The 27,673-nt window shown below is 39.4% G+C and overlaps 1 protein-coding gene across 12 annotated transcripts in view; it reads left to right on the top strand.

The window, feature by feature from the left end:
* Positions 1-27,673, top strand: part of NPAS3 (neuronal PAS domain protein 3) — a gene marked incomplete at both ends in the record, with an annotated part of 867,736 nt that overhangs the window by 404,101 nt on the left and 435,962 nt on the right. For 6 of the 12 annotated variants that reach the window (XM_082647980.1, XM_082647979.1, XM_082647978.1 and 3 more), the window contains one exon: positions 22,570-22,646. In XM_082647980.1, the coding sequence (XP_082504106.1) occupies positions 22,570-22,646 (77 nt within the window). Of the gene's footprint in view, positions 1-22,563; positions 22,647-27,673 lie in introns of all 12 variants that reach the window. The other 6 variants (XM_082647981.1, XM_082647977.1, XM_082647976.1 and 3 more) reach the window with 1 other exon arrangement.

Here is a 27,673-nt window from a genome sequence, read left to right as displayed (position 1 = left end):
TTCTTTTATTTTGAGCTCTTACGTATGTAAACAGGGAAGATTGCCACGTGTTATTACCAAGGGTGAGCCGACAGTGTCTTGTGCCCTTCGGAAATATTCACTGGTCAGTAGTCAGATACACACAGCCGTTCAGAACCACACCTGCTCTCCAGATGGGTCTGACAACAAACATGACATGACCAATCAGGACTGAAGAATAGAGGGGGGCAGAATGCTGAGAGTCTTTTGGGTTTCTTCTACTGTTTATCCCTCCTGGCAAAAAAAAATGGAAGATAACCTTTCTGCTGCCTCCATTGTTGTAGTGGGCAGCGCTTGACTATATATACCTCTGCATCAGACAGTCATAATTTAATCAAGCTTCCCAATACGTATCATGTATATAGTTTTTAGCAGCTGAAAATGCAAGTGTAGATTTAAAAATATGAATATTGACACATACACACCTGCTTATACATGTGCGTGCACACAAGCTTTCATATGTACACACCCAGTGCAACCACACCACGGTGCCTTTCTCCCTTGATTCTCAGAATAGATTGTTATGCTAAAACCCACAATATAGAATCAAAGCTCAGATACAGCCCTAAGGATTTTTATATATGCCAAAATATTTTCTCTCCAATAACCATTTTTTTTTTTAAATTTATACCTTTTATTTTATTTTTTTGTTGTGATACGCGGGCCTCTCACTGCTGTGGCCTCTCCCGTTGCGGAGCACAGGCTCCAGACGTGCAGGCTCAGTGGCCATGGCTCAGGGGCCCAGCCACTCCGCGGCATGTGGGATCTTCCCGGACCGGGGCATGAACCCGCGTCCCCTGCATCGGCAGGCGGACTCTCAACCACTGCGCCACCAGGGAAGCCCTCCAATAACCATTTTTATTACTCCTATTTGTGAAAAAGGCCACGATATTGATTGACTTTACAAAATCTGTGGGGGGTTTTGCTTTTGTTTGGTCTTCTTAATTTGCCCATGAAACCTAAAATACACATCTTTGAAGAAGAAGGGAGCTAACATCTTTGAAGAAGGAGAAGGGTGTTCATTTAGTGGACACCTAATATGTGTCAAATACCGTGGTAGGCACTTTGCATACATTATCTCATTTAATCCGTAAACAACCTGCTGAAGTGGGTGGTGATATATGTTCATATTTCTGGTAACCACATTTGTCTGAGATTTTTCTAACTGGCTCAAGGTCACACACCACCTAGGATATAACAGAAAAGTCCTATTTATAGAATGTTACCGTAGTGACTTTCTTTAATCCTCCTGATCAGAGGCATTTTGCCAGCACCCATTTCTGTTTTGCTGCAGAGAGATTCTTAAAAATCCAGAATGCATTCAAATTGATATATTCCTTACTGCTTGTTAGGTATGTGCTACAAAATTGTCACAAACATTTGTATTTAGCCCTCGCGTGACTCTTTGGGCAAGGGGTTATTAACTCACTCTATAGATGAGGAAACCAAGACTGGAATGTCAAGTGTCTTGTTCACCAGCTGGCAGAGCTGAGACTAGAAATCAAGGTTTCTGTCTCCAAGAATTACGCTTTTCATACTAAACTATAGCTGCCTCCCCATCTTTAAAAGTACTCCTAAACACTTAGATGGAAAAACGTTGAGTACTACATAGGACAGAGCTAGACCTCGGTGGAGATACTAACGGAAAGAATTTCTCTGTAAACAAGTGAAGTCATCAACTTCTGAAGGCACCATGTAGAGTTCATTACTCTTACTCTCAACTATGGTTTAAATTATGAAGAAAAAGGAGGTGGCAGCAGTGCTGCAAATGAATAAAAGTGAAATCAACCCAAGAAAATAAAGGTGCCCACAAAGTCCTGATCAGATTCCAAAAGGCCCAGGGTGAACTGTCTTTGAAGGAAGCAAAAGAGAGAAAAGCTAAGTGGAGCAAGTTGAAGGAGCCAAAAAGAGCATTTAGTATTTTCTTCTGAGTACTGAGGATGTAGTTTGTTTAAATGATATTTTTGAAATTCTAGAAAAAATTGTCTTTCTCTCTTGCCACATAGAAAATTCAACCTTATTGAAGGTGAGGCAACTGCTTCTGTAAGACATGTTTCTTGGGAAACTGGGCTTTTTGTTCTGTCCTACACATAGCAGTTCTTGGCTTCTTTCTTCATTGGCTTAATCAAAATTCATTAAATAATGCAGGAGGAATATGAGGTTCTTCTTTCCTTTTTCAATTGCTTGTTCCAACAAATAAAAGGCATTTTTGTTTTCTCCAACTACTTGATATTCCTTTAGTTCACATCTGAGTATATTAATGATCTGTTGTAATACTTGCCTATGGGTATTTGACAGATCTTGGCTGCAAGGAAGATGTACTTATTGCTTTTGTGATCCAAGAGTTGCAGGGACTCCAAAAGCAATTCCAGGTATCTCCTCTATTTGTGACATTTTCAAAGCTTTTGTTTTGGCAGAGAGGACAGAGAAATTGGGGGCCCACGGGACCAGGAGAGAGCATTATCACTGATGCATGAAGTGAGGGACAATATTGGAGCATGAGGTGAGGGGAAAGCCTTAAATAGCTTCATACAGAAAAGGGGTCTTGTACTTTTTATAGCGTGTTTGTAAACCCATCTATATGGAGTTTTCTTTTTCATGTAGTTGGCAGGAAAGTCACTCCAGCAGTAGAGACCTGGATCTTAAGCAAGAATGATTTCCCCATTTACACAGTGGAGAAAACTAAGGAGGAGTAAGACTGCTCTGAAATAACGAGCCTATGGGACCAGCAGAATGAAGACTCTTCACAGTAGAAGATAAAGATGGAGGTTTCAGGAGGACATGATGGCTTGATTTTAGATGTGTTTAGGCAGGTTTCCCTGTAGAAATACTTTTCTGAACTTGGATTGTAGATCATTATGTTGTTTGATCATCATCTAGGAGAACTTGTTCTAAAGTTGAAGTCTTCATTGGCTGGATGGGCCACCACACCACGGAGCATCATTTTTGTAGATTCAGGTTATAATAAAATACTGAATTAAAATATATGTTACATATTGCTCAGCTTTACCTAAACTCTGGACAGTTGTGTACCTTCTTTTGAGGGTTTTCCATCTTTCTGTGTCTCATGGCTGTTGCTTGCTTCTTTCTCTCAGGGTATAAACATCCTTAAGTCACTTAAGAGAAAACATCTCTTCACCCTGGGCATTTCCAACTTCTCTACCTTGCCAAGCTTTCTTCCCTTATTCGCCTTCCTTTCACTTTCAAATTTCTAGAAAAGGAATTTATATAACTCGTGGTTTTCACCTCTCATTACTCCTCACTTGACAGCAGTGTCCCCACCCAAGGTCTTCAGTGCTCTCCCCTTGACATTTGACGTAGTTGATGAGTCTCTCCTTCCAGTGTTCTGCTCTTCCTCTTTGTGGAACACCACTGCTTCTTTATCTACCTGCTGCCCCTCTGGGTGTTCATTCTCAGGTTCTTTGCTGGCTCCCCTTCCTTTCTGTAAATGCAGATGTTCCCCAGGCCGACCCCCGCCCTCCCCTGGCTTCTATGCTCATCTGTATGACTTGCAGCCAAGTCTTCATCTTTGCCGACTCTCAACCCAAAGCCTCAAGTCTACTGGACATCTCATCTCAATGGGCCTGGCCTAAAGACACCTCCAGTTCAGGGTCGCATGTTCTAGTATTGTCCTTGTATAGGTAGTGATTGAGGCACCTATACTGTTTGCTAACCTAAACAACTTGAGTTCATGCTTGACTCTTCTTTTTCCCTTAATAATCAGTCACAAAACTCTCTCAATCCTACCTCCGAAATACCTTTAGAACCAAACTCCTCTCTAGTCTTTCTAACTTATTTACTAGGATTAACTCATTATCATTTCTTGTCTAGACTATGCAATAGCCAGGTATTCATCTTTCCTCCAACCCACACTTGTGCTCAAGTCCTCCCCCTACTCAGACTCTTCAAGTGGATCCCAATCTCTGTGTGTAAACTACAAACTCCTCTGCAGTGCTCGTGAGCCCAGTTGTGACTTTTTTTTGCCTATAGAGGTCTCCTGAAATTTCTTTCCCCACACGTGTAGGGGACTCACATGTCCTGCTGGCCTTGTGCCATTGTATGTGTCCTTCTCTCTACCTCAACCACTAATCCCTGGCTTGTTTGCCTGGAAAATTTCTACTCATTTCTAGCCCAAACATCCTCTTCTCTTTTACCTCTTTGAATTTCACTGGAGTTAGATGCTTCCTTTCCTGAGACCCTCCAAGTAAACCATTCTTTTACTACACTTTATATTTTCCTCTCCCCAACCTCTAGGTTCCTGGAGGATACTGGCTCCCTGCCCTTTCCTGAACCTGATAAGCTTCTCGCATCTCAGGGTCTTTATACTTTCTCTTTCCTTCACCTGGACAGCACATTACCCCTTCACCTTATTCGTATCTCTACTCAGATAGATTGTTAGAGAGGTCTTCCCTGATTTTCCTGTATTATACAGAAATATCTGTCCCTTCTTGCCCCACCCCCCTTTATTTTTCTTCAGGCTGCTTACCGTGTTTAGATGTATGTGCGTTATTACTGCTGTTGTTGTTTTTGACTTTCCCACTGGAATGTCAGCTCTGTGCAGGCATGTGTTTCTGCTTTGTTCGCTCTTCTATGACCTCGCACTAGAAGAGTGCCTGGCATTTAGTAGACCATCAGTGAATATTTAGAGGAACAATTGTATTCCATTCAACTAGCGTATTACTAGACACAGAGCAAACACTCAGTAAAGGTTTATTAAAAGAATAAGCGTGGAGTATGCATTTGATCATGATAAAATAAATTCCCATGCCTGAACCTGCTCAACTGAAGAGACCAGTGGCTTCCTGGAAATGGGAAGGAAGACAGCTGGAAGGCAAATAAAAATGACTGGCGAGTGGCAAAGTCCATTCTCATCAGAATGCTGGTTCAGTTCTTCAGTTCAGATTTTTGGCAAGTGATGCAGATTCTTTTTCAGAAAATGTTGATTGATTGCACAGTTGTACCCACTTCATTTGCAAACCTTCATTATCTCTTTTTCCTTTCCTCCCTCTGTCTGCATTTAGAAGGGGAGGAGCAGTGTATAATTCCACAAAGCAATTTTTGTGAATAAACCAACTAACTGGCTGCTGCTTTCAGACTCAGAGTCCCACACAGAATACAAGTGTCTGCTTTAGTTGTGTGTTCTCTGACTGAGTCTCCTTGCATTCATTCATTTGGGTATTCATTTGATTACTTACTCATTCATTCAAGGAATCATTTGTTCAGTCCCACTAAGTGCCAGGCTGGTCCAGGATGTATGTGGATGCCTGGCTCTTGTCTAAAGCAAGAATTCTTGACATGAGGTCTGTGGATGAGTATCAGAGGCTCTCTGGAATTTTTGTAATTGTATGCGCAAAGTTTGGTGTTTGAATATTGCCTTAGGCAGACAGTTTGCTTAAACATGTCTGTTATTCAAAGAAAGAAACACGTTAAGAAGCTCTGACAAAGAGAGGCTTGAGCTAAGCTGTGAATCTAAATAATAGGTCTTCAAATTAGGGGTTTTTTTCTCCTTGATATGTTTCATGGTGGTGATGAGTGTGAAAGTATATGCTTGTGTGTGTTCTTAATTTTAGGTCTGACAATGTTGTCAGCTTGTTTACTAATCTCTAAACTCCAAATAGTGTTCATTTTTCTTATTTAGTTTCTAACTCTGTGTAAATCATAGCCTCTCTAGGTCCCCACGAGGCAGATGGCAATGGTGATGTAGACCTTGATCTGCTAACATAAGCAAGACCTAGTTCCCACTCAGTTAAAATTGATAATTGTGTGGGCTTTTGTTTATATGAAGTCTGAGAAGATGATGGGGTTGTAAGACGTGATTTTGGTTTCCAGTGGTGGTGGCTCTGTACATTTACCTAATCAAGTTATGTTGGAAGTGTTCAGCATCTTAAAACGAATGCCTATTACTGCTAGAGTAGGCCACGAGTGAATCTTCAAGAGAAAATTCAGTGGGCGGTTGCTGACACTCAGTGAATTGCTGGCTCTTTGCCCAAGTATGTGTGAAATGTTTGCACTGGTTTGAGGCCCTGATTGCAGTTGGCTCACAGGGTTTGTGGTGACACTGTAGATTTTATATCATGCCGCAGGAAAGACAGAAACTAGGGACAACATACAGAGGAACAAAATATTCCTAATATTTTAGGAAATAATTCCTAAATATTCCTAATATTTAGGACAAAATAACCCTAGTATTTTCATAAAAATTGGGATAAAGATAGTGATTTAGAAAGTCATCTTTGTCTCAGTTTCCGCTTTTCATAACATGGAGGAAAGAGCTGACATGTGCTGAGTGACTCCCAAGGGCTAGAACTCTAGAGTGTTCATTTATTCACAGATATTTACTGTGCACCTTCTGTGTTCTGGGCCCTATTCTAACTGGTAGGGTTTCAGCAATGCACAAACAATTCCTCCAGCTTAGGAAGGGAACAATGCTAGTGGAGAAGAGAGACAACACGCAAATAAGTTCTAGGAGGAAAATAAAAACAGGACAGGGGGATGTCACGTGCCCTCACAGCAGCTCTTCTTGACAGAGTGAGACATTGAGGTCCACAGAGCCTAATTTGTCCATGACCACCTGGCTAATAGAGATAAATGGAGGATTTAAAACTCGGTCGGCCTGACTCCAGGACCCAAATCCTTTCCTCTGTGTGCAACCATTTCCCAATAATGTGATTCCTCCCATTGAACTCATGCAAGAAGAAGACAAGGATCATCTTGGGAAGGAATCGGATAGCCTACAGTAAGGGATCTGAGTCAGGACAGTCCCTTTCAGAACACCGAGGTGAGGAGATTGAGATTGGTTCAAGATGGCAGAGTAGAAGGGCGTGCACTCACTCCCTCTTGTGAGAGCACCAGAATCACAACTAACTGCTGAACAGTCATTGACAGGAAGATGCTGGAACTCACCAACAAGGATACCCCACATCCAAAGACAAAGGAGAAGCTGCAATGAGATGGTAGGAGGGGGGCAATCAGAATAAAATCAAATCCCATAACCGCTGGATGGGTGACTCACAAACCAGAGGACAATTCTACCACAGAAGTCCATCCACTGGAGTGAAGGTTCTGAGCCCCACACTAGGCTTCCCAACCTGGCGGTCCAACAACAGGAGGAGGAATTCCCAGAGAATCAGACTTTGAAGGCTGGTGGGATTTGATTGCAGGACTTTGACAGGACTGGGGGAAACAGAGACTCCACTCTTGGAGGGCACACACAAAGTAGTGTGCACATCAGGACATAGGGGGAAGGAGCAGTGACCCCATAGGAAACTGAACCAGACCTACCGTTGGGGGGGGTCTCCTGCAGAGGCAGGGTGTGGCTCTGGCTCACTGTGGGGACTGGGACACTGGCAGCAGAAGTTCTGAGAAGTGCTTCTTGGTGTGAGCCCTCCCGGAGCCTGCCATTAGCCCCACCAAAGAGCCTGTAGCCTCTAGTGCTTGGTCACCTCAGGCCAGACAACCAACAGGGAGGGAACTCAGCCCCACCCATCAGCAGACAAGTGGATTAAAGTTTTACTGAGCTCTGCCCGCCAGAGCAACACCCAGCTCTACCCACCACCAGTCCCTCCCATCAGAAAGCTTGCACAAGTCTCTTAGATAGGCTCATCCACCAGAGGACAGACGGCAGAAGCAAGAAGAACTACAATTCTACAGCCTGTGTAACGAAAACCACATTCACAGAAAGATAGACAAAAAGAAAAGGCAGAGGACTATGTACCAGATGAAGGAACAAGATAAAACCCCAGAAAAACAACTAAGTGAAGTGGAGATAGGCAACCTTCCAGAAAAAGAATTCAGAATAATGATAGTGAAGATGATCCAAGACCTCAGAAAAAGAATGGAGGCAAAGATCGAGAAGATGCAAAAAATGTTTAACAAAAACCTAGAAGAAATAAGAACAGACACCTAGAAGAATTAAAGAACAAACAGAGATGAACAATACAATAACTGAAATGAAAAATACACTAGAAGGAATCAATAGCAGAATAACTGAGGCAGAAGAATGGATAAGTACCTGGAAGACAGAATGGTGGAATTCACGGCTGTGTAACAGGATAAAGAATAAAGAATGAAAATAAATGACGACAGCCTAAGAGACCTCTGGGAGAACATGAAACGCACCAACATTCGCATTATAGGGATCCCAGAAGGAGAAGAGAGAGAGAAAGGACCCGAGAAAATATTTGAAGAGATTATAGTCAAAAACCTCCCTAACACGGGAAAGGAAATAGCCACACAAGTCCAGGAGCACAGAGAGTCCCAGGCAAGAAAAACCCAAGGAGAAACATGCCAAGACACATAGTAATCAAACTGACAAAAATTAAAGACAAAGAAAAATTATTAAAAGCAACAAGGGAAAACTGACAAATAACATACAAAGGAACTCCCATAAGGTCAACAGCTGAATTCTCAGCATAAACTCTACAAGCCAGAAGGGAGTGGCACATTATATTTAAAGTGATGAAAGGGAAGAACCTACAACCAAGGTTACTGTACTGGGTCAGGATCTCATTTGGATTTGACGGAGGAATGAGAACCTTTACAGACAAGCAAAAGCTAAGAGAATTCAGCACCACCAAACCAGCTCTACAACAAATGCTAAAGGAACTTCTCTAAGTGGGAAACACAAGCGAAGAAAAGGACCTACAAAAACAAACACAAAACAATTAAGAAAATGGTGATAGGAACATACATATCAATAATTACCTTAAATGTGAATGGATTAAACACTCGCTTTAAAAGACACAGGCTCGCTGAATGGATACAAAGACAAGACCCATATGTATGCCATCTACAAGAGACCCACTTCAGACCTAGGGACACATACAGACTGGAAGTGAGGGGATGGAAAAAGATATTCCATGAAAATGGAAATCAAAAGAAAGCTGGAGTAGCAATACCCGTATCAGATAAAATAGACTTTAAAATAAAGAATGTTACAAGAGACAAGGAAGGACACTACATAATGATCAAGGGATCAATCCAAGAAGAAGATATAACAATTATAAATATATATGCACCCAACATAGGAGCACCTCAATACATAAGGCAAATGCTAACAGCTATAAAAGAGGAAATCGACAGTAACACAATAATAGTGGGGGACTTTAACACCTCACTTACACCAATGGACAGATCATCCAGACAGAAAATTAATAAGGAAACACAAGCTTTAAATAATACAATAGACCAGGTAGATTTAATTGATATTCATAGGACATTCCATCTGAAAACAATAGATTACACTTTCTTCTCAAGTGCACACAGAACATTCTCCATTATAGATCACATCTTGGGTCACAAACTAAGCCTCAGTAATTTTAAGAAAATTGAAATCATATCAAGCATCTTTTCCAACCACAACACTATGAGATTAGAAATAAATTACAGGGGATAAAACGTAAATAACACAAACACATGGAGGCTTAACAATATGTTACTAAATAACCAAGAGATCACCAAAGAAATCAGAGAGGAAATCAAAAAATACCTAGAGACAAATGACAACGAAAACATGACAATCCAAAATCTATGGGATGCAGCAAAAGCAATTCTAAGAGGGAAGTTTATAGCAATACAATCCTAACTCAAGAAACAAGAAAAATCTCAAGTAAACAATCTAACCTTACACCTAAAGGAACTAGAGAAAGAAGAAGAAACAAAACCCAGCGTTAGTAGAGGGAAAGAAATCATAAAGATCAGAGCAGAAATAAATGAAATAGAAACAAAGAAAACAATAGGAAAGATTAATAAAACTAAAAGCTGGTTCTTTGAGAACATAAACAAAATTGATAAACCTTTAACTAGACTCATCAAGAAAAAGAGGGAGAGGATTCAAATCAAAAAAATTAGAAATGAAAATGGAGAAGTTACAACAGATACCACAGAAATACAAAGCATCATAAGAGACTGCTACAAGCAACTCTATGCCAATAAAATGGACAACCTGGAAGAAATGGACAAATTCTTAGAAATGTATAACCTTCCAAGACTGAACCAGGAAGAAATAGAAAATATGAAGAGACAAATCACAAGTAATGAAATTGAAACTGTGGTTAAAAACCTTCCAACAAACAAAAGTCCAGGACCAGATGGCTTCACATGTGAATTCTATCAAACATTTAGAGAAGAGCTAACACCCATCCTTCTCAAACTCTCCCAAAAAATTGCAGAGGAAGGAATACTCCCAAACTCATTCTACGAGGCTACCATCACCCTGATACCAAAACCAGACAAAGATACTACAAAAAAAGAAAATTACAAACCAGTATCACTCATGAATATAAATGCAAAAATCCTCAAAAAAAAAATACTAGCAAACAGAATACAACAACACGTTAAAAGGATCATACACCATGGTGAAGTAGGATTTATCCCAGGGATGAATGGATTCTTCAATATACGCAAATCAATCAATGTGATACACCATATTAACAAACCAAAGAAGAAAAACCATATGATCATTACAATAGATACAGAAAATGCTTTTGACAAAAGTCAACACCCATTTATGATAAAAACTCTCCAGAAAGTGGGCATTGAGGGAACCTACCTCGACATAATAAAGGCCATATATGACAAACCCACAGCCAACATCATTCTCAATGGTGAAAAACTGAAAGCATTTCCACTAAGATCAGGAACAAGACAAGGATGTCCACTCTCACCACTCTTATTCCACATTGTTTTGGAAGTCCTAACCACTTCCTAGTCCTAGAGAAGAGAAATAAATAAAAAGAATACAAATTGGAACAGAAGAAGTAAAACTGTCACTGTTTGCAGATGACATGATATTATACACAGAGAATCCTAAAGATGCCACCAGAAAACTACTAGAGCTAATCGATAAAGTTGGTAAAGTTGCAGGATACAAAATTAATACACAGAAAACTCTTGCACTCCTATACACTAACAAGAAAGATCAGAAAGATCTTTATTAAAAATTAAGGAAACAATCCCATTCACCATTGCAACAAAAACAGTAAAATATCTAGGTATAAACCTACCTAAGGAGGTAAAAGACCTGTAGTCAGAAAACTATAAGACACTGATGAAAGAAATCAAGATGACACAGACAGATGTAGAGATATACTATGTTCTTGGATTGGAAGAATCAATATTGTGAAAATGACTATACTACCCAAAGCAATCTACAGATTCAATGCAATCCCTATCAAATAACCAATGGCATTTTTTACAGAACTAGAACAAAAAATCTTAAGATCTGTGTGGAGCCACAAAAGACCCCAAATAGCCAACGCAATCTTAAGGGAAGAAAACAGAGCTGGAGGAATCAGACTCCCTGACTTCAGATGATACTACAAACTACAGTAATCAAGACAATGTGGTACTGACACAAAAACAGAAATATAGATCAATGGAACAGGATAGGAAGCCCAAAGATAAACCCCCGCACCTATGGTCAACTTATCTATTACAAAGGGGACAAGGATATACAATGGAGAAAAGACAATCTCTTCAATAAGTGATGCTGGGAAAACTGGACAACTACATGTAAAAGAATGAAATTAGAACACTTCCTAACACCATACACAGAAATAAACTCAAAATGGGTTAAAGACCTCAGTGTAAGACCAGACACTATAAAACTCTTAGAGGAAAACATAGGAAGAACACTCTTTGACATAAATCACAGCAAGATCTTTTTTGACCCACCTCCTAGAGTAATGGAAATAAAAACAAAAATAAACAAATGGGACCTAATGAAACTTAAAAGCTTTTTCACAGCAAAGGAAACTATAAACCATACGAAAAGACAACCCTCAGACATGGGAGAAAATATTTCCAACAAATCAACAGACAAAGGATTAATCTCCAGAATATATAAACAGCTCATGTAGCGCAATATTAAAAAAACAAACAACCCAATCAAAAAATGGGCAGAAGACCTAAATAGACTTTTCTCCAAAGAAGACATACAGATGGCCAAGAGGCACATGAAAAGTTGCTCAACATCACTAATCATTAGAGAAATGCAGATCAAAACTACAGTGAGGTATTACCTCACACCAGTCAGAATAGGCATCATCAGAAAATCTGCAAACAACAAATGCTGGAGAGGTTGTGGGGAAAAGGGAACCCTCTTGCACTGTTGGTGGGAATGTAAATTGATACAGCCACTATGGAGAACAGTATGGAGGTTCCTTAAAAAACTAAAACTAGAACTACCATATGATCCAGCAATCCCACTACTGGGCATATACCCTGAGAAAACCATAATTCAAAAAGACACATGCACCCCAATGTTCATTGCACCACTATTTACAATAGCCAGGTCATGGAAGCAACCTAATGCCCATTGACAGATGAATGGATAAAGAAGATGTGGTACATATATACAATGGAAGTGGGCCATTTGTAGAGACATGGTTGGACCTAGAGACTGTCATACAGAGTGAAGTAAGCCAGAAAGAGAAAAACGAATATCATATGTTAGCGCATATATGTGGAATCTAGAAAAATTGTAAAGATGAACCGATTTGCAGGGCACAAGTAGAGGCACAGATGTAGAGAAGAAATGTATGGACACCAAGGGGGGAAAGCAGTGGGGGAGTGGTGGTGGTGTGATCAATTGGGAGACTGGGATTGACATGTATACACTAATATGTATGAAATGGATAACTAATAAGAACTTGTTGTATAAAACAATAATAAAATAAAATTCAAAAAAAAAGATACATGCATCCCTATGTTCATAGCAGCACTATTCACAATAGCCAAAACATGGAAACAATCTAAATGTCCATCGACAGATGAATGGATAAACAATATGTGGTACGTATATACAATGGAATAGTAGTCAACCATAAAAGAAGAAATGAAATAATGCCCTTTGCAGCAACATGGATGCAACCAGAAATTATCATACTAAGTGAAGTAAGTCAGAAAGAGAAAGACAAATACCATGTGATATCACTTATATGTGGAATCTAAAATATGCCACAAATGAACCGATCTATAAAACAGAAACAGACTCACAGACATAGAGAACAGATTTGTGGTTGCCGTGGGAGAGTGGGGGAGGGAGAGGGATGGACAGGAGTTTGGGGTTGGTAGGTGCAAACTCTCACATTTAGAAAGGGTAAAGAACAAGGTCCTAATGTATAGCACAGGATATAATGTATATCAATATCCTGTGATAAACCATAATGGAAAAGAATATTAAAAATGTATGTATGTGTATAACTGAGTCACTTTGCTGTACAGCAGAGATTGGCATAACATTGTAAATCAACTATACTTCAATAAAAAAAGTAAAGTTATTCTTAAAAACAACAAAAAACAAAAAAAACCTCCAAGGTGTTAGGACAGTCCATCTGGTGATGGGGTTGCCTCACACAGTGCCAAGCTGTCTTCTGTGGTGTAGGTGTGCACTTCAGGAACTTTGACTCAGGCAGTGCAGGAGGTCGAACAGTAAAGTTAGGGTTTGCAGACAGAGCTGAGCGGAATTTGACTCTCCTGGGTGCAATCATGTGACTGCATGATTAAGCTGTAGTGTTGAGCCCCAAGAAGTTGATGTGGTAGTGGGGTACCCAGCCCTGCAAGTGTCTGTAGGAATATGACAATCCATTGGGGTTGCAGCTTAAGGAAAAGCAAGCTGGAGGTGGCCAGATGGTGAGCCTGGAACCTTGCACACGCAGCTATGTTAATGTGAAATGGTTCTTGCCTCTATGTCCAACCAGTGGATCCCAGGGTCTTGGTTGTCATAGTTCACTGTCTGCGTAACCTCAGCCTTCACACCACAGTTCCAGCAGTACCCCTATCCTGAAGCCTTTCCTGCCTCCACTCTCCCTGCCCCCATCCTGAGTTGAGAGTCGAGAGTCCCACATTTATTGTGTTTTGTTCGTTTGCTTATGTATCAGTCTTCCCACTAGATTCCAGTCACCTGGAGAGTCAGGACGGTGCCTTTTCATTTTTATATTCACTGACAGAGTGCCAAGCAAGAAGTAGAGGCTCAGCATATTTTGGGTGGATGCTTTTAGCTTTCTTCTGCTGACATATAAAGAAAGCATTCAGAAATGGAAATGGGAACCGGGCTTACATCACTAGCTCCTAGGCCATTGAGATTAATATCTTCGATATTATAAATGTTTACTAAATTTTGGATAAGTAGATATAATACCGTGGCCTGAGATAGTTGAGCTCTGGAAGTGGATCAGTGTGACTTTTCAGTAGCAGGTGCGATTATCATCACAGCATCTCGTCCTTTGGGCCAACAGCCCACTACTTCATGGAAGTATTTATGTTGACTACTCTTTTGTCAGAAAGTCACTAAAGACACTGCCAAGCATTGATGTGGTCCAAGAGTGAGCTAGCAAGCGAGAGAATGTGAATATGGTTGAATATATGAATGGGTGAACAGGAGAAGGAGGAGGAGAAAGGGACAGAGACGCTGCCTTCTTTCTACCTCGGAGACACAAGCTACTTCCTGCAGAGCCAGTGTTTCTCAGCTCCCTGTCGTATCACTGGCCTGGGAAAGCCTAGAGGATGGATGGAGCATTAGACTGGAAGTAATAAAGTTGCGCCTGACTTACCTCACTATTTGTAGCAGATGTTACAAATGTCATAACATGAAGCTTTGGGATCAGACTTGGAAAAAAAAAATCAAGATAACAGCTGTGGACTTTTTCCTTTTATCAGTGAGTGCTGACTGACACCATACAGCTTCAGTGATAATCTCCACTCCCTTCCTACTGGGCAGAATCATGCCACTGACAGTCTGTGCGCCACTGAGGTCAGAAGGGGTGACAGTTGTACAACGGCACTCAACTGAAAGGCTTTTTTAAGACAGTTTGCAAAATGAAAGTATAATAATCCTTTTTTTTCAGCCCCGGGGACCTACCAAATCTAAGCCCCATTAAAAATTTAAACTTCTCAAAAACATTTCTAGCATATCATTGGAGGAGGTCATTTCTACCAATTAAAGGACAAGTAGCCAACTTTGCCCGGTTAGTGCTGCATTCAAATCCCAAGTTAGATGCGTCCTCTCTAGTTTTCCCTTTGATAGCTATGGTCAGAATGCGCTTGCTGTCTTTCTGTGAATGGTGCCCTTAATTCATGCGATCCCATGGTATTCCTTCCTGACATACACAGAGTAGGTAATTTGTAGAAGGTTGTCATGGGAAGAAAAGGAACGAGAACAACAGCAACAACAAGAAAAGAAGCAGCTCAGAGCTAGAGCTTGCAGATGGTACTGAAGGGACAGAGCACCTTCCCACATCAGGCACGTGTTCAGGCTCTGAGCCCGGGCTGGTGTCTGCACTGCCCACTCCCTGTGGCCCGCGGGACCCTTCTATCACACAGGACTGCCTCGCTCAGTAGACTCTGTGTTGGTCATCTTTGTGCTCTCAGTGCCCAGCAAAGTGCCTGCCATGTAGTGAGGTTCAGTACGTGTTTGCTGCGATAGCCCTGAAGCCAGAATAAACTCGTTGATATCTTCTTGCTGAGTTCACGTTAGATAAAAATCAAGACCCCCTGCCACTCAAAGTTTCTCCTAGTCTGCATTCTTCATTCTCGAGTCACTTTATAACTGCCTCACTCTTAAAACTTCCCCAGATGGAGAGGGAGTGCAATTCATGATATCCATATCTCTGCTGGAATCCAAAGACAGGAATTAGTCAGGGTCTATTTTTTTATCTTTTATTTATTTTGTAAATACAAAGAGGAAATTTTCATTTCCTTCACTGTGTAAAGGGAATTAAATAGTTAACTTTAAACTTTGCATCCAAAGCAACCCCTGTAGCATCAATTTGTTGAAGCCAAGAAATATATTCAGAAAAGGCTTGGAATTGTGTTTGGACTTCAAGTCCTTTAAAAGTGACTGTTTTTTTATATCCATTGTTATGGAAATGATGAAGAAAGTTAAATTGGAATGATTACTACGTACCATTTTCAGAAAGTCCTGTTTGGATTTGCAACAGTTACTTTGAAGTAGCAAGAAATAAAGCATGCCTTCATCTATTAGTCCAATCCTGCCCTTACACCTCCATGCACCTCTTGAGGATTCCCCTCATGTGCCCCACTCCCCAACCTTCAGCCTAGACTGTGGATCATGCCTGTATGTTCCCGAGGTTTCTGTTCTCAGAGATGTTGACTGTCAGGGCTTCATCATTCCCTCAGGTGCTGTCACTCCAAACAGCAGCTTAACCCATTGCCTTAAGAATTTCATTGCCAAGGGGAAGTTTGGGTTCCCTCAAGAAGAATGTTAACTACTCTGTAGCCCGTGTAAGGTAAATATAATAGCTCCTATAGTAACTTCCAGATTGTCAGAGAATGGCTATTCCTCTTTCCCCAGCTACAGATGAAGAAATAACTGCTTTGGTAAGTCTCATTTCCTTCAGTGGAAAAGCAAGGCAGGTGGGCAAAATGACTTTTTTTTTTAATTAATAAATTTATTTATTTATTTTTGGCTGCATTGGGTCTCCGTTGCTGTGCGTGGGCTTTTCTCTAGTTGCGGCGAGTGCAGGCTACTCTTGTTGTGGTGCGTGGGCTTCTCATTGCAGTGGCTTCTCTTGTTGTGGAGCACGGGCTCTAGGCTTGTGGGCTTCAGTAGCTATGGCTCGCAGGCTCTAGAGCGCAGGCTCAGTAGTTGTGGCGCGTGGGCTTAGTTGCTCCACGGCATGTGGGGTATTCCCGGACCAGGACTCGAACCCGTGTCCCCTGCATTGGCAAGCGGATTCTTAACCACTGTGCCACCAGGCAAGTCCCCAAATGACTCTAAAATGGAAACTCAGTACTAAAAAGAAGTCCCTGTAATTTGTACAAAAACCTTTTCAAGACTTATTAAAGTAATACTTGGGTGCTATTTCACTTTTAGACAGTTTTGCCATTTTGATGGAGAAAAGTTTTGTAAAGAAAAGTTTTCAAAAATATGTGAATACTACTTAGTTCTTCAGAAGATAAGAAGCGCGTGATAAACACATCCTTGTTTAAACAGATCTGTTTGAATGTTGTGTTTGCCCTTAGTTTGTACTAGTTGAAGCCATACAGATAGGCTTTTTGGGGAAAAGCAGACATGGTTCCTTCTTCTTAAGTTCAGCAATTCACTTGTAAATATTAATACTCTCACAGTCATATCACCCTTAATGCTTTTCCCTAATATATTCAATCCATACTTAAAATGTGGGAGAAATTTAAATGTGTTGAGTCAAAGAATTTTTTGAATCAGCATAAGACTTCTTAGAGTTTCAACTCTTTTAATAGATTAAATACCTCTTTTGTCTACATGGCTAATATAATGTGTTAATGGGTTTGGGGTATGAATTATTAAGATGTATTTTTTGATTTTTAAAAATATTCTAGATATGAATTTAAAAATAAACCCAAACTGTACTATTTTTGAATATGGGAGGTTTTCCTTCTTACATTTAATGTTAATCTAACATTCAAATGCCGGATTAATAATACTTGTCCCTATTTCTCTTCTCTGGTCTTCAGTTATCCTGTATTTTAAGTGGCAAAAAACTAATCTTGGTTGAAAGTACACTGTAAAAGCATTGTTATTCTTTGTTTTCAGATATTTGCATTATGCATTGTGTGGAAACTCCACATATCCTGCTTTTGACAATAGAGTTTCTGTTTTAGTGCCGCTGTATAGGTTAAGCTGGTACCTAACACTGGTTATTTGAGTGTATCATCTCCATCCCAACCTGAAGTTCCCCCAATGTTTAGGGCATGCACAAACAATGAGGAATTTAGTGTTGAAAGGGTACAAATTGTGAATCTGGGCAGTAGGCAGAGCTGTGAGAATGAGTGTCAGAATGAAGAATTGGTCCCATAGTCAATGAAGGCATATAAATGTTTATTTTATATAAAGGGAAACACACACGCACACACAACTGCATACCTCATAAACTTCTAAGGCTCCTGGGAAAACCCTCCCTGGCTTCATTTGCCCTACAGTGAGGGAGGCTAATTGACATTCTTCAAAGGAAATCCCTTTTCTTCTCTTTGGTAGCCATGGAAAGACTCATTAAGCATTCTGTACTCCTTTCTTTCCCAGACCCTGACTTTGCTTAGCCCAAGTGCTAAAGCCCAGGGAGTGATGTCGGGATTTCATTAAGCATGCCCTTCAGTCCTCTCTTCCCCCAAGCTCAGTGTGGGAACAGAGCCTTGCCCCTTAGATGACAGATTCAGAGGGTACCCATAAAGCTTGCCTTTTTACTCGGTGGATGATTTTACTCTTGAAATAGCACCTGCAGGATGTTAAGGCTACATTCACCCATCCTGCCATTCCGCTCCCCATGGAGGGAGAGCTGGATGAGAAAGTCGCTCTAAAATGGTCTTCCCTATCTGCTAATGACAACTTTTTCCAAATAAAACAATCTCTTGGAAATCCTGCCTCACTATGTCATACTCTACCTTTGAATATCTTTTTCAAGTGATCCCTGAAATAATGAGCCCCTTTCTCTCTCCCTGCCTGTGGTTTACCTTCCCATTGTGAGCTGTGCTCGTGAGGAGCTGGGGCAGTGCCAGCTTCTCTGGAAATGGGGGTGGGGAGGGTTAGGAGGAAAAGGGCAATGCAGGACACAAGGCAAGAAGGGCTCGTGACTTTTCCCTCTTTCATTATGTGTGTCCACTGAGCTGTCCTGTTTCTGTTTTGTAATGGGTTCTTATGTGGCAAGCTGACCTTTTGGCTGAATAGGTCAAACTCCCACTGAGCAATAATCCTCAGCCTTCCTGGTGTTTGTGCATCCCCGAAGGTGACAGGCACTGGTTAGGAATATGACTGGGAGTGTGTGGTACATTTCCCCAAAGAGGAATTGTCTTTTACTGCACTTAATTAATTCTCAAAGACTACCTCACAAGGTTATGTGGAAGAGTCTAGATTAGAGTATTTTTGCTGACGTTGTTGAGGGACAAAACTAATTTTTCAGATACATATTTCAGATTGGGGCTTCCTTCTGTCTTCCTTTTTTAATGAGAGAAAGGCCAAAGGCACAATCCTAATGATTCATCATATCATTTTAGAATTCTGAGACAATCAGAATTTCTTTAGCTGATTTTTAAAAATCTTTCTCCCTATATATCTCTTCCATTTAAAGTCTCTTAAAACTCTAGGTGTTTTATTTCTAACCCTTGAAAAACATGAGATGATCATGTTGTGGTCTTGATAATTATATGCTGGGCCTAGGTTTGTTTTGAATTGCTTAAAATTTTCTTGTGGAACGTTTATTAGGTCTTATAACACTAGTTACTCTACAGTAGCTAGCAGTTTTCAGTGTCAAATAGTTACTCAGTCAATGCTGAATCGAATTTGAATTACTATATTACTATAGCTTGATTTTTTTTTCTTTTAACGGTTTATATAACCTGTTCAGTTTATACAACTCTCACATCTCACTGTCAGTGACTTAAAAGATATAATCCTCACAGATAACGGGATTATGTGTTCCATTTATTTAGCAATGTGCTGTGCATTTTTTAGTTAATTTAGTGTTCTTTAAATTTCAAACGCAGTGTCTTTTAATTGAACAGACAAATGAATGAAGTGTCTGTAGATCAGATAAAGCATTGACCTATTCAGCAATAAGAAGTACGCAGTGTGTGTGGGCTACCAACTGGTTTTAGAAACGGTCAACTTCCAAAATAAAACAATCTGAGAGAGCTTCATAAGCAATGTATTACTTTTCTGAGAATGATGAGCCTCACTGAGGAAATGCCTCTTTAGTTTTTCTTTAAGCACGAATGATAATCCGTAAACACAGTGACATTAACACAGAGGAACAAAATAACTGCATCATTCCTGAGTTATCAGATTATTGTCTAAATACTCAAAATACCAAATGTGGTAGGATGAAAAGTACAAGATAAAAAGTACATTATTTAACATCTATTCAGTTACCAATAATGCTACAGTCAGAGCTGGGCTTCTACTGGAGGCATAATGGACTCCTGTTTAACATATTTATGTTGGTTGTAAAATTAGGAACTGTCATTACGGCCCCATATCACCTGCATAAGTGCAAAACATATAAATCAAGAGAAGTTCCAGTGCCATAAAAATGCCATTGAAGAGAAACGCATGAAACCACTTACAAGATGCTTGTATGTTATGCTAGCATGTACTAGGATGCACACTCAGATTTCTAGAGGGTCTGAAGAACAAAGAAAAATAACTATGCAGGAAGGACTCATGGATAGAAGAGCTGATGAAGGCATGTGGGATCCCCAGGCTGACTAAGGAGCTTTTAAAATAAAATTCCTAATTATTTATGCATTTGCAACATTTACTTAGAGAACAGCTGAGCCCTAAGTTGAGGAAAGGCAGGAAAAGAAAGGCCATCAATGGACAGGCTTAAATAACCCCTGCAGGACCCCACTGTAGTCACCTGTTTCCATGCTTCTAGAGGGCAGTTGTTACTGGAGCATGCTTCTTGGGCCTTCTAGTAAATAAACATGTTCCCTTCCTTTCCTGTGATGTTTTAGGGTCCTCTGTAGGTTGGTGGCTGTTGCTCTCTTGCCCCACTCTTAATCCAGTTCTTTGGAGAATAGTCTGTGTTCTCTAAGATCAACCCATTTCTTCTGTGAGGTACAATGGTTTATTTTGAACTTCATAATTGGAAGTCCTGAAATGCCCCCAAATTATGAACTATTAATAAGGAGCTTTCTGGATCCTAATTACTGCCTCAAAAACAGAGTGGACACTTTTGAAGTTTTTCAACACCCCCCTTCTGCCTCCCCAGAGCTCCCCTCCCCACAACAATCTTAACAAAAAAAAAAAGAACTGCAGATTTTATTCATGTGGGATCATTCACACCAAGCTACCATAATGTGCAATTAACACTCTAGAAACTGAAAACAGTATTCAGCAAGACAGCTGCATTATCAAAAATGCCAAAGGAGTTTTGAAGGGAGTAATGTGCATGTTAGAATAGGAAATTAATCAGAAATGCCACACACCCAGTAGTACTGTCTTAAGTACATCTTAGATTAAAAATTTAAAAATCATATGTCTGTGCTTACAGTAATGATTAGTCTTAGGATAGAAAACTGATTTTTCTATTTTAAGAATATTAGTTGTGTGTTTTGCTTCTGAAGCAAATGAAGAATTTGGAATTGAGATCTTTAAGATCCCTTCCAACTGGAATATTCTTTGATAATAATCACTCTTCAATTATATTTTATAAATTTTCCCATTGAAAATAATGCCCCTTTTATTTCTTCTTGCTAGTGATAATGATACTTACCACTCATGCTATTTTCAAAGTGCCTTTCAGACCTGGCAGACATTAGCTTTCAATTGCAGGGGTAAACTGCCTATTTTGCACAGCACAATAATCATAAGTACATTTATATTATAATCCCTACTAAGCTATGGATCCAACTGACTGACTTAGTAACTGAAACGAAGCAGAATTATCCCAGCAGCATTTTGCTGGAATTTTCTTGTCAACTAGCTGAAAGTGTTTTGAGAAGTAAGAAAGTAGGGGATTTGATTTTATTTTCAATTTATAGTGTCTAGGTTTGAGAGAATAGAGGTTTGTCATACAATTTTTTAAGAAAAGCAGGAAGACATAAAGAATGTACTTGTTGGAAATATGGAAAAGTTCAGAATATTTTTGTTCATAAATTACTGGAAAGCAAATTGATTTTTATGTTTGAGAACTTTTTGAAACAGGGAAAAGAGCCAGAACAGATTCAAAAGCAAATTGTGATCCCATTCCAAAAAAAAAAATTGTAAAGAGAAGGCCCTCAATTTTGGATCCCCAAATATCATGCATTAAGCTCTTTTGTTAGGGGTTGGGAGGCCCTTCGGGTGTATGTGCCTGCAGACAGCACATGTAGGGTATGCCAGGAAGAGAAAGACAAACTATAAGTTAGTAGGAGAACAGAAGAATACAGATAAGAAAACAGTCACAGACCTGCAGGACACATGCTGGGCAAGCATCCACCTGGGCTCCCTGTAGGTCCTGTAGGAATAGTTACATGTGAATATTCAGTAAATATGAAATCCAGCCATCCTGAGACACTTAACACTAGTGCAAACAGTCATTAATGAGACTCTCTTAGCCGACATGTTGTGCTTATTAAATTATGATAAAGTTATTGCATTAGAACATTTAAAAAGTCCTGTTTGCTTTTTTCTAGCCTAGAGGATATTAAACATTCAGGTTTCTCTGGGAGGAAAAGGCAATACGTATATGCTTTAAAAATAACAATAGCTAAATTTTAAGAAAAACAGTTTACCAATTTATTTTAAAAGAGTGCGAACATTCATATTTGTTTTGTTTTTTTGCTCCAGTGTAGGAAAAATAGTTCAAAAAGGAAAAGAAAATTGTTTTAAGTCTGGATATGATTTTTAATGTTTGTAGAAGTTGATATTCTGAGATGGAAATTCACCCTAGGCTCTGATTTTGCTCAAGCAACTCAGAACCAGAGTTAACACGGGGTTGTGTTTCTCTCAGATCTCTTTGATATAGTAGCTGTCTAGTGATACAGTTACAGAGAAATGAAGCTGAAGGTGTAAATCAGAGCCCCAACTTAATTTTTTTTTCTTTCTTTCTTTTCTTTTCTTTTTCTTTTAAGTTATAGGTGCACAGCGAAGGAGAAGCCCCAGTGCACTGGCCATTGAAGTATTTGAAGCACATTTGGGAAGTCACATTTTGCAGGTACCTTTAAATGAAAAAGAAACTTGCTTATATTTTACTAAGAAAAATCCATATGTTTAGTCTTTTTATAAAAATGTCTTTTATTGCAGCTATGTATATGACTGTTGCTATTTTATCTTGGAATTCTGAAATTCTTATGAATTTATATTTTTCTTTTTAGAAAGCCATCCCTTGAGAGCATATTAATGAGAAAGGGAGGGCAAGTATTATTTGTGCTATAATAATTGAGATGAATTGCACTACTCAGTTGATGCACAATGTATAGTAGCTGGCTGTTCCCAGAATGATTGTGTGTGCTGCATTTGTAAGTGGACATATGCGTGTGTCTTTGGAGCTATATATTGTTTTTGGAAGAGCAAAGAAGTTTTGTTGTGAAAGTAGTGTGACATTTTTATGTGTTGTCAAATTTCAGTTGTTCTTTGCTTGAGTTTGTATTCATAAGTGCTTCCAGTCCTAATGTTTGTTTCCCCAAATAACAGTCTCTGTCAGGGTGAGATGTTAGAGTACATTTTTAAGTAAAAGGAGACAAATAGTAATAATTTGATTTTTTTCCAGTGACTTTCATGACAAATAAATGTGAGGGTGACTAGGGGGGACCTGTAGTTATTTACTCTTGGAGAAAATTGATCACAAACTTAGCACCTCACTTACTCAAAACTTGTTCTCTTAAAACTTTGCCATCAATCTGACCCATCTTCCTTAATCCACGGGGTAATTGTTCTACGTTGTTTCTGTTTCCAGGATAAATGTTGCCCTTGCCAAAGCTTTTTTTCTTTACCATGTAAAATACATTTTTAACGTGGAATTAGAGAAGCAGACACATGTGGGATGTTTAGGCATCTTATTTGAAAAAGATGGTTATGTTTTTCTTAGATGAGATTTGGGGTAAAAATAAAGCTAAACTCCAGATTCCTGTCCATTCAGAGTAATTTTTTGTTAAAAAAAAGACCTCTGTGGTGCTTTCATTTTCTAGATAGCCAAAAGTAGTACTGAATCTACCATATTATTTCTGACAATATGTACCTTAGAAAACTGCTATCATCACATGTCCATGGTCAAATTAGAGTGGTTCTCCTAAATGGTTCCTTGGCTGGCAGCTTCAGTATCACCTGAGACACTTGTTCAAAGGACAAATTCCTGAGCCTCTCCTGGACCTAGTAAATCAGGATCTTCAGGGTGAAATCCAGGAATTTGTTATTTTTAGTAACCCTTTGAGATAATTTTGATGTTTTATTAGGTCTGAGATGTCACAATTCACATTTGCAAATTTAAGGCCCTGAAAAGTCTTACTTTTTTTTTTTTTTTATTTCGATATTTCTCATTTCTCCCATAATATCTGTTAACATCCCGTAGAACTGATGTTTCTTGAACTACACCTGGGGAGATGCTATTCTATTGTGCACATAAAGTTTTGAATTACCTTTGCAGTAGATTAGGTTCGGGGATACAGAGAGGATATTTCTTTCTAAAACTTTGAATTTTTATTTCCCTCTTTTCTGTGCATTTTTGTGCATAATCTCCTTTATAAGTTTTGTATGAGTGATACCATATATACCACTGTCCCTCTGTATTTGTGGGGGATTGGTTTCAGGACCCCTGTGGATACCAAAATCTGTGGCTGCTCGAGTCCCTTATATAAAATGGCATAGAATTTGTGTATAACCTACGCATGTCCTCTTATATACTTTAAATCATCTCTAGATTACTTGTAATACCTAATAACATGTGAATGCTATATAGATTATTGGTAGCATGTGGCAAGTTTAGATTTTTCTTTGTGGAGCTTTCTGGATTTTTTTCGAAGATCTTTGATCCGTGTTGGTTGAATCTGTGGATATGTATGGCCAACTGTACATTGTTAGATTCTGATGTGATCCAGGATGACTCCTATTTCTATTCTGACGCAGTCAGTGCGTAAGACTTTGTCAGTGAGAGAAATGGTTCAAACAGTATTCTATCATCCTGTAAATGCTCTCTGGAAATCTTGAGTTCAGCATTCTGTAGGGAGGCGGACTTAGGAGCTGCAAGAATTTGAAACTAATTTAAAACACAAAACTTAGGAATTTGAATGGAACATAAGCTCAGTGAGAGCAATGTAGAGTTATAATATAGGATGGCTGTCCCCAGTGCCAGTTCAACATTGGGCTCCACTGAGAGAGCAGAGGATCTAGATGAGGCTGCTGAGCTCTCTGCTCTTTGGTTTGGTCACACCCGCCTTAGACAACACTCTTCAAGAGAAACATAGACAGCTGGATGTCATTTGGAGTGGAATAACTAGATGTGTTTTGTGAACTAGAAATCGTGTCACATGAGATGTGGCAAAGGGCTTGGTGAAGCTACGTGTGGAAAACACGTGGCATAAAAAGGACATTAATATCCTCTCTATCTATCTGAAGGCCTCATGCCCAAAGAAAACAAACAAACAAAAAAAAGGATTAGATCCGTTCTGTGTAGCTTCAGAGTGTAGAAAGAAGAGAAAGGGGTGAAAATTGAATAGAAAAAAAAAATCACCTTCATATAACAAAAGTTGCAAATAGGGCTGTCTATATCTCCAACATGCTCAAAGCCTTTAGCCTTAGGAGAAGTATAGGTGGCTTGGTAAGGATGCTTTCAAGAAAGTCAGACATACAAGTGTGGTTGCCCTAGATAGTCTTGAAATTGTCATAGAAACTAGAAATTCCTATCATTAGATTCTAAAACCAAAGTTTATGGAGGGGAAGAACTGTATATGCTCTTCAAAATGATATGCTAGAATTGTAGGCAGGAAGGGGTTGGGAAGTAGTAGTAACAAGAAGGGCTTCCTTTAAGCTATCTGGTTAGATATCTTTCCTCCTAGCAGGATAACTCTTGAACCCATAGATCTGTGTCTGTACCACATTCAAAGTATCTCAGTAGTCTGCTAGGGTAAGATGATTTCCTTATTTTCCTTCAGGAGGTTCCATAGTTGAATCTGGTTGATTCATGGGCACTGGGATGAATTCTTTCTTCCTTCCTTCTCTCCTACCATTCTTTCATTTGCAAATATCTGAAAAAAACCCTGTGTGGTCAACAAGGTGGGCGTGGTCTATAATATCACAGTTTATCATCATTACAAAAAAAGAAAAAAATTAAATAGTAACAACAGAATTTGCTGTAGTAGGCACATGGCTGCTCTCCTTAACTAGCTTGCAATCATTTGGTTAAAGAACCAGGAGGCTTCATAAGGTGAGAAGCATCACAGTGGTCAAGTGCTATGGGGCTGCGAAAGAGCGAGGCTCTGAATTTGCCACAAGGCATCAGAGAAGACGTCTCAAGTTGTTGATGGCTGAATAGGAGTTTATTAGGCAAATACAATGGAAGAATATTGCAATCAAAGAAATGTCGAACACAAAGGCATGGGGGCAAGTCATAATAGATCTTGTTTGGGGACTGTTAAGCTGTTCAATTTGATGGCTGTTTTACATGCACAGGGGAGCATGTAAGAGATAAAGATGGAGAACTTATGATCCATATTGCACAGGCCCAGTGAGCCAAGCCAGGATTCTATAACCAGCAATGAGCCTGTGGAGAACGCTTTCATACAAGAGTGACAAGGTAAATATTTGGTTTGTTTCTGGAGTTATTATTAAAATACAGTCTAGGAAGCCTTTGGGTTGTGAGAGGCTATTATAAAGAGACCATTTAGGAAATTATTACAACAGTCCAAATGAAGATCTTATCCAAGATAGAAGCTCTATGAATGGAGACATGGTATGGAATTGGGATAGAATTATTGGCACATGGTATGAGTTAGATATGAAAGGCTAGGGAATGATAGGAGTTAACAATGACCACAGGTTTTCTAGACTGGTAACTAGCTACCTAATGATACTCTTGCCTGAGAGAGGTTGAAAGGGATATCCTCTTACATAGCCAAGTCCGTAAGAGGTAAGCAGTTGGAAACCAGAGTCTGATCCTCTAGAGCAAAATCAAGGCAAGGGGTAAAAATAGGGCTGGGGATTACTGATCACTAGTGTGTAGATGAATGGTAGTTCACATCAAGCAGTGAGTTGCAGACCGGTGGAAATGATATGGAACAAAGAGAGAAAAGGGTTGAGGAGAGGCAACCCCGTATATATCATCACTTTAAGATGCAAGTAGAAAATGAGAAAGGAGTAGACAGAAAGATAAGAGGAAACCACAGGATTTGATTTTGCTTAAGGAAGGAGTATCAAGGTGACTGAGGATATAAATCCTTCAGTAGGGTAACCACTGAAGAGATGTCATGGGTTTTGTCAATTAAAACAATTGCAGTAAAAATTTAGGTGCAGAAGACAAACCGAAAGAGTGATAGAAGTAGAAGTGTCTGGATGTTTGCGGTAAAGGATGGATGGGAGATGAGAAGGTAGTGTTACAGGAAAATTTTGTATTTAATGTTGTTTAGAGTATGTTTATATTTCTGAGATTCATGGGGTCAAGCATTGGTCAATGATATGCTCTTTAGCAATCAACTTTTTAAAAATCAATATCTAGTGGTCATGTCTGCATTAGGAAAGGATAAGCTTTCATTATTATTAATGGCTATATGCCATTCCATACTGTGGATGTATCATAATTAACCATTTTTTTTTGTCATTGAGTATTTTGATTATACCTATAAGCTTGCATTTCTAATGAAAATACCAAGGGAAGTATGTTTTAATTAGAAAAGGCCTAATCCAGTTTGATTTTGGCTTAAATTTATTGAATTTTTGGTATGTATTAAGTTCTATGTACTGTGCTACTCTGCTTATATCATCAGTTAATACTTACAATATGTACCTGTGAGACAGGTGCTCTGATTGCATGTCTTACAATTGAGTAAACTAAGATTTCTTAGAAAACTCACATAACTGACTGACATTCACATGGCTACTTAAGTGAGAGCTGAATTTGAACCTAGGAGGTTAGATTATAAATACTTGCCAAGAAATGATGACATTTTAAAAGACAATGGTAATAAAAGGAAAGAATTTATATTTGGAGTGAACAGGATTAGGGATCTGATGGAATTGGAGGGTAAAATAGAG

Source organism: Grampus griseus (assembly GCF_964374135.1).
Source record: "Grampus griseus genome assembly, chromosome: 2".
In the NCBI taxonomy this organism is placed as follows: Eukaryota; Metazoa; Chordata; class Mammalia; order Artiodactyla; family Delphinidae; genus Grampus; species Grampus griseus.
The sequence above is the reverse complement of the archived record's forward strand: the minus strand, read 5'-3'. Positions and strand labels throughout refer to the sequence as shown.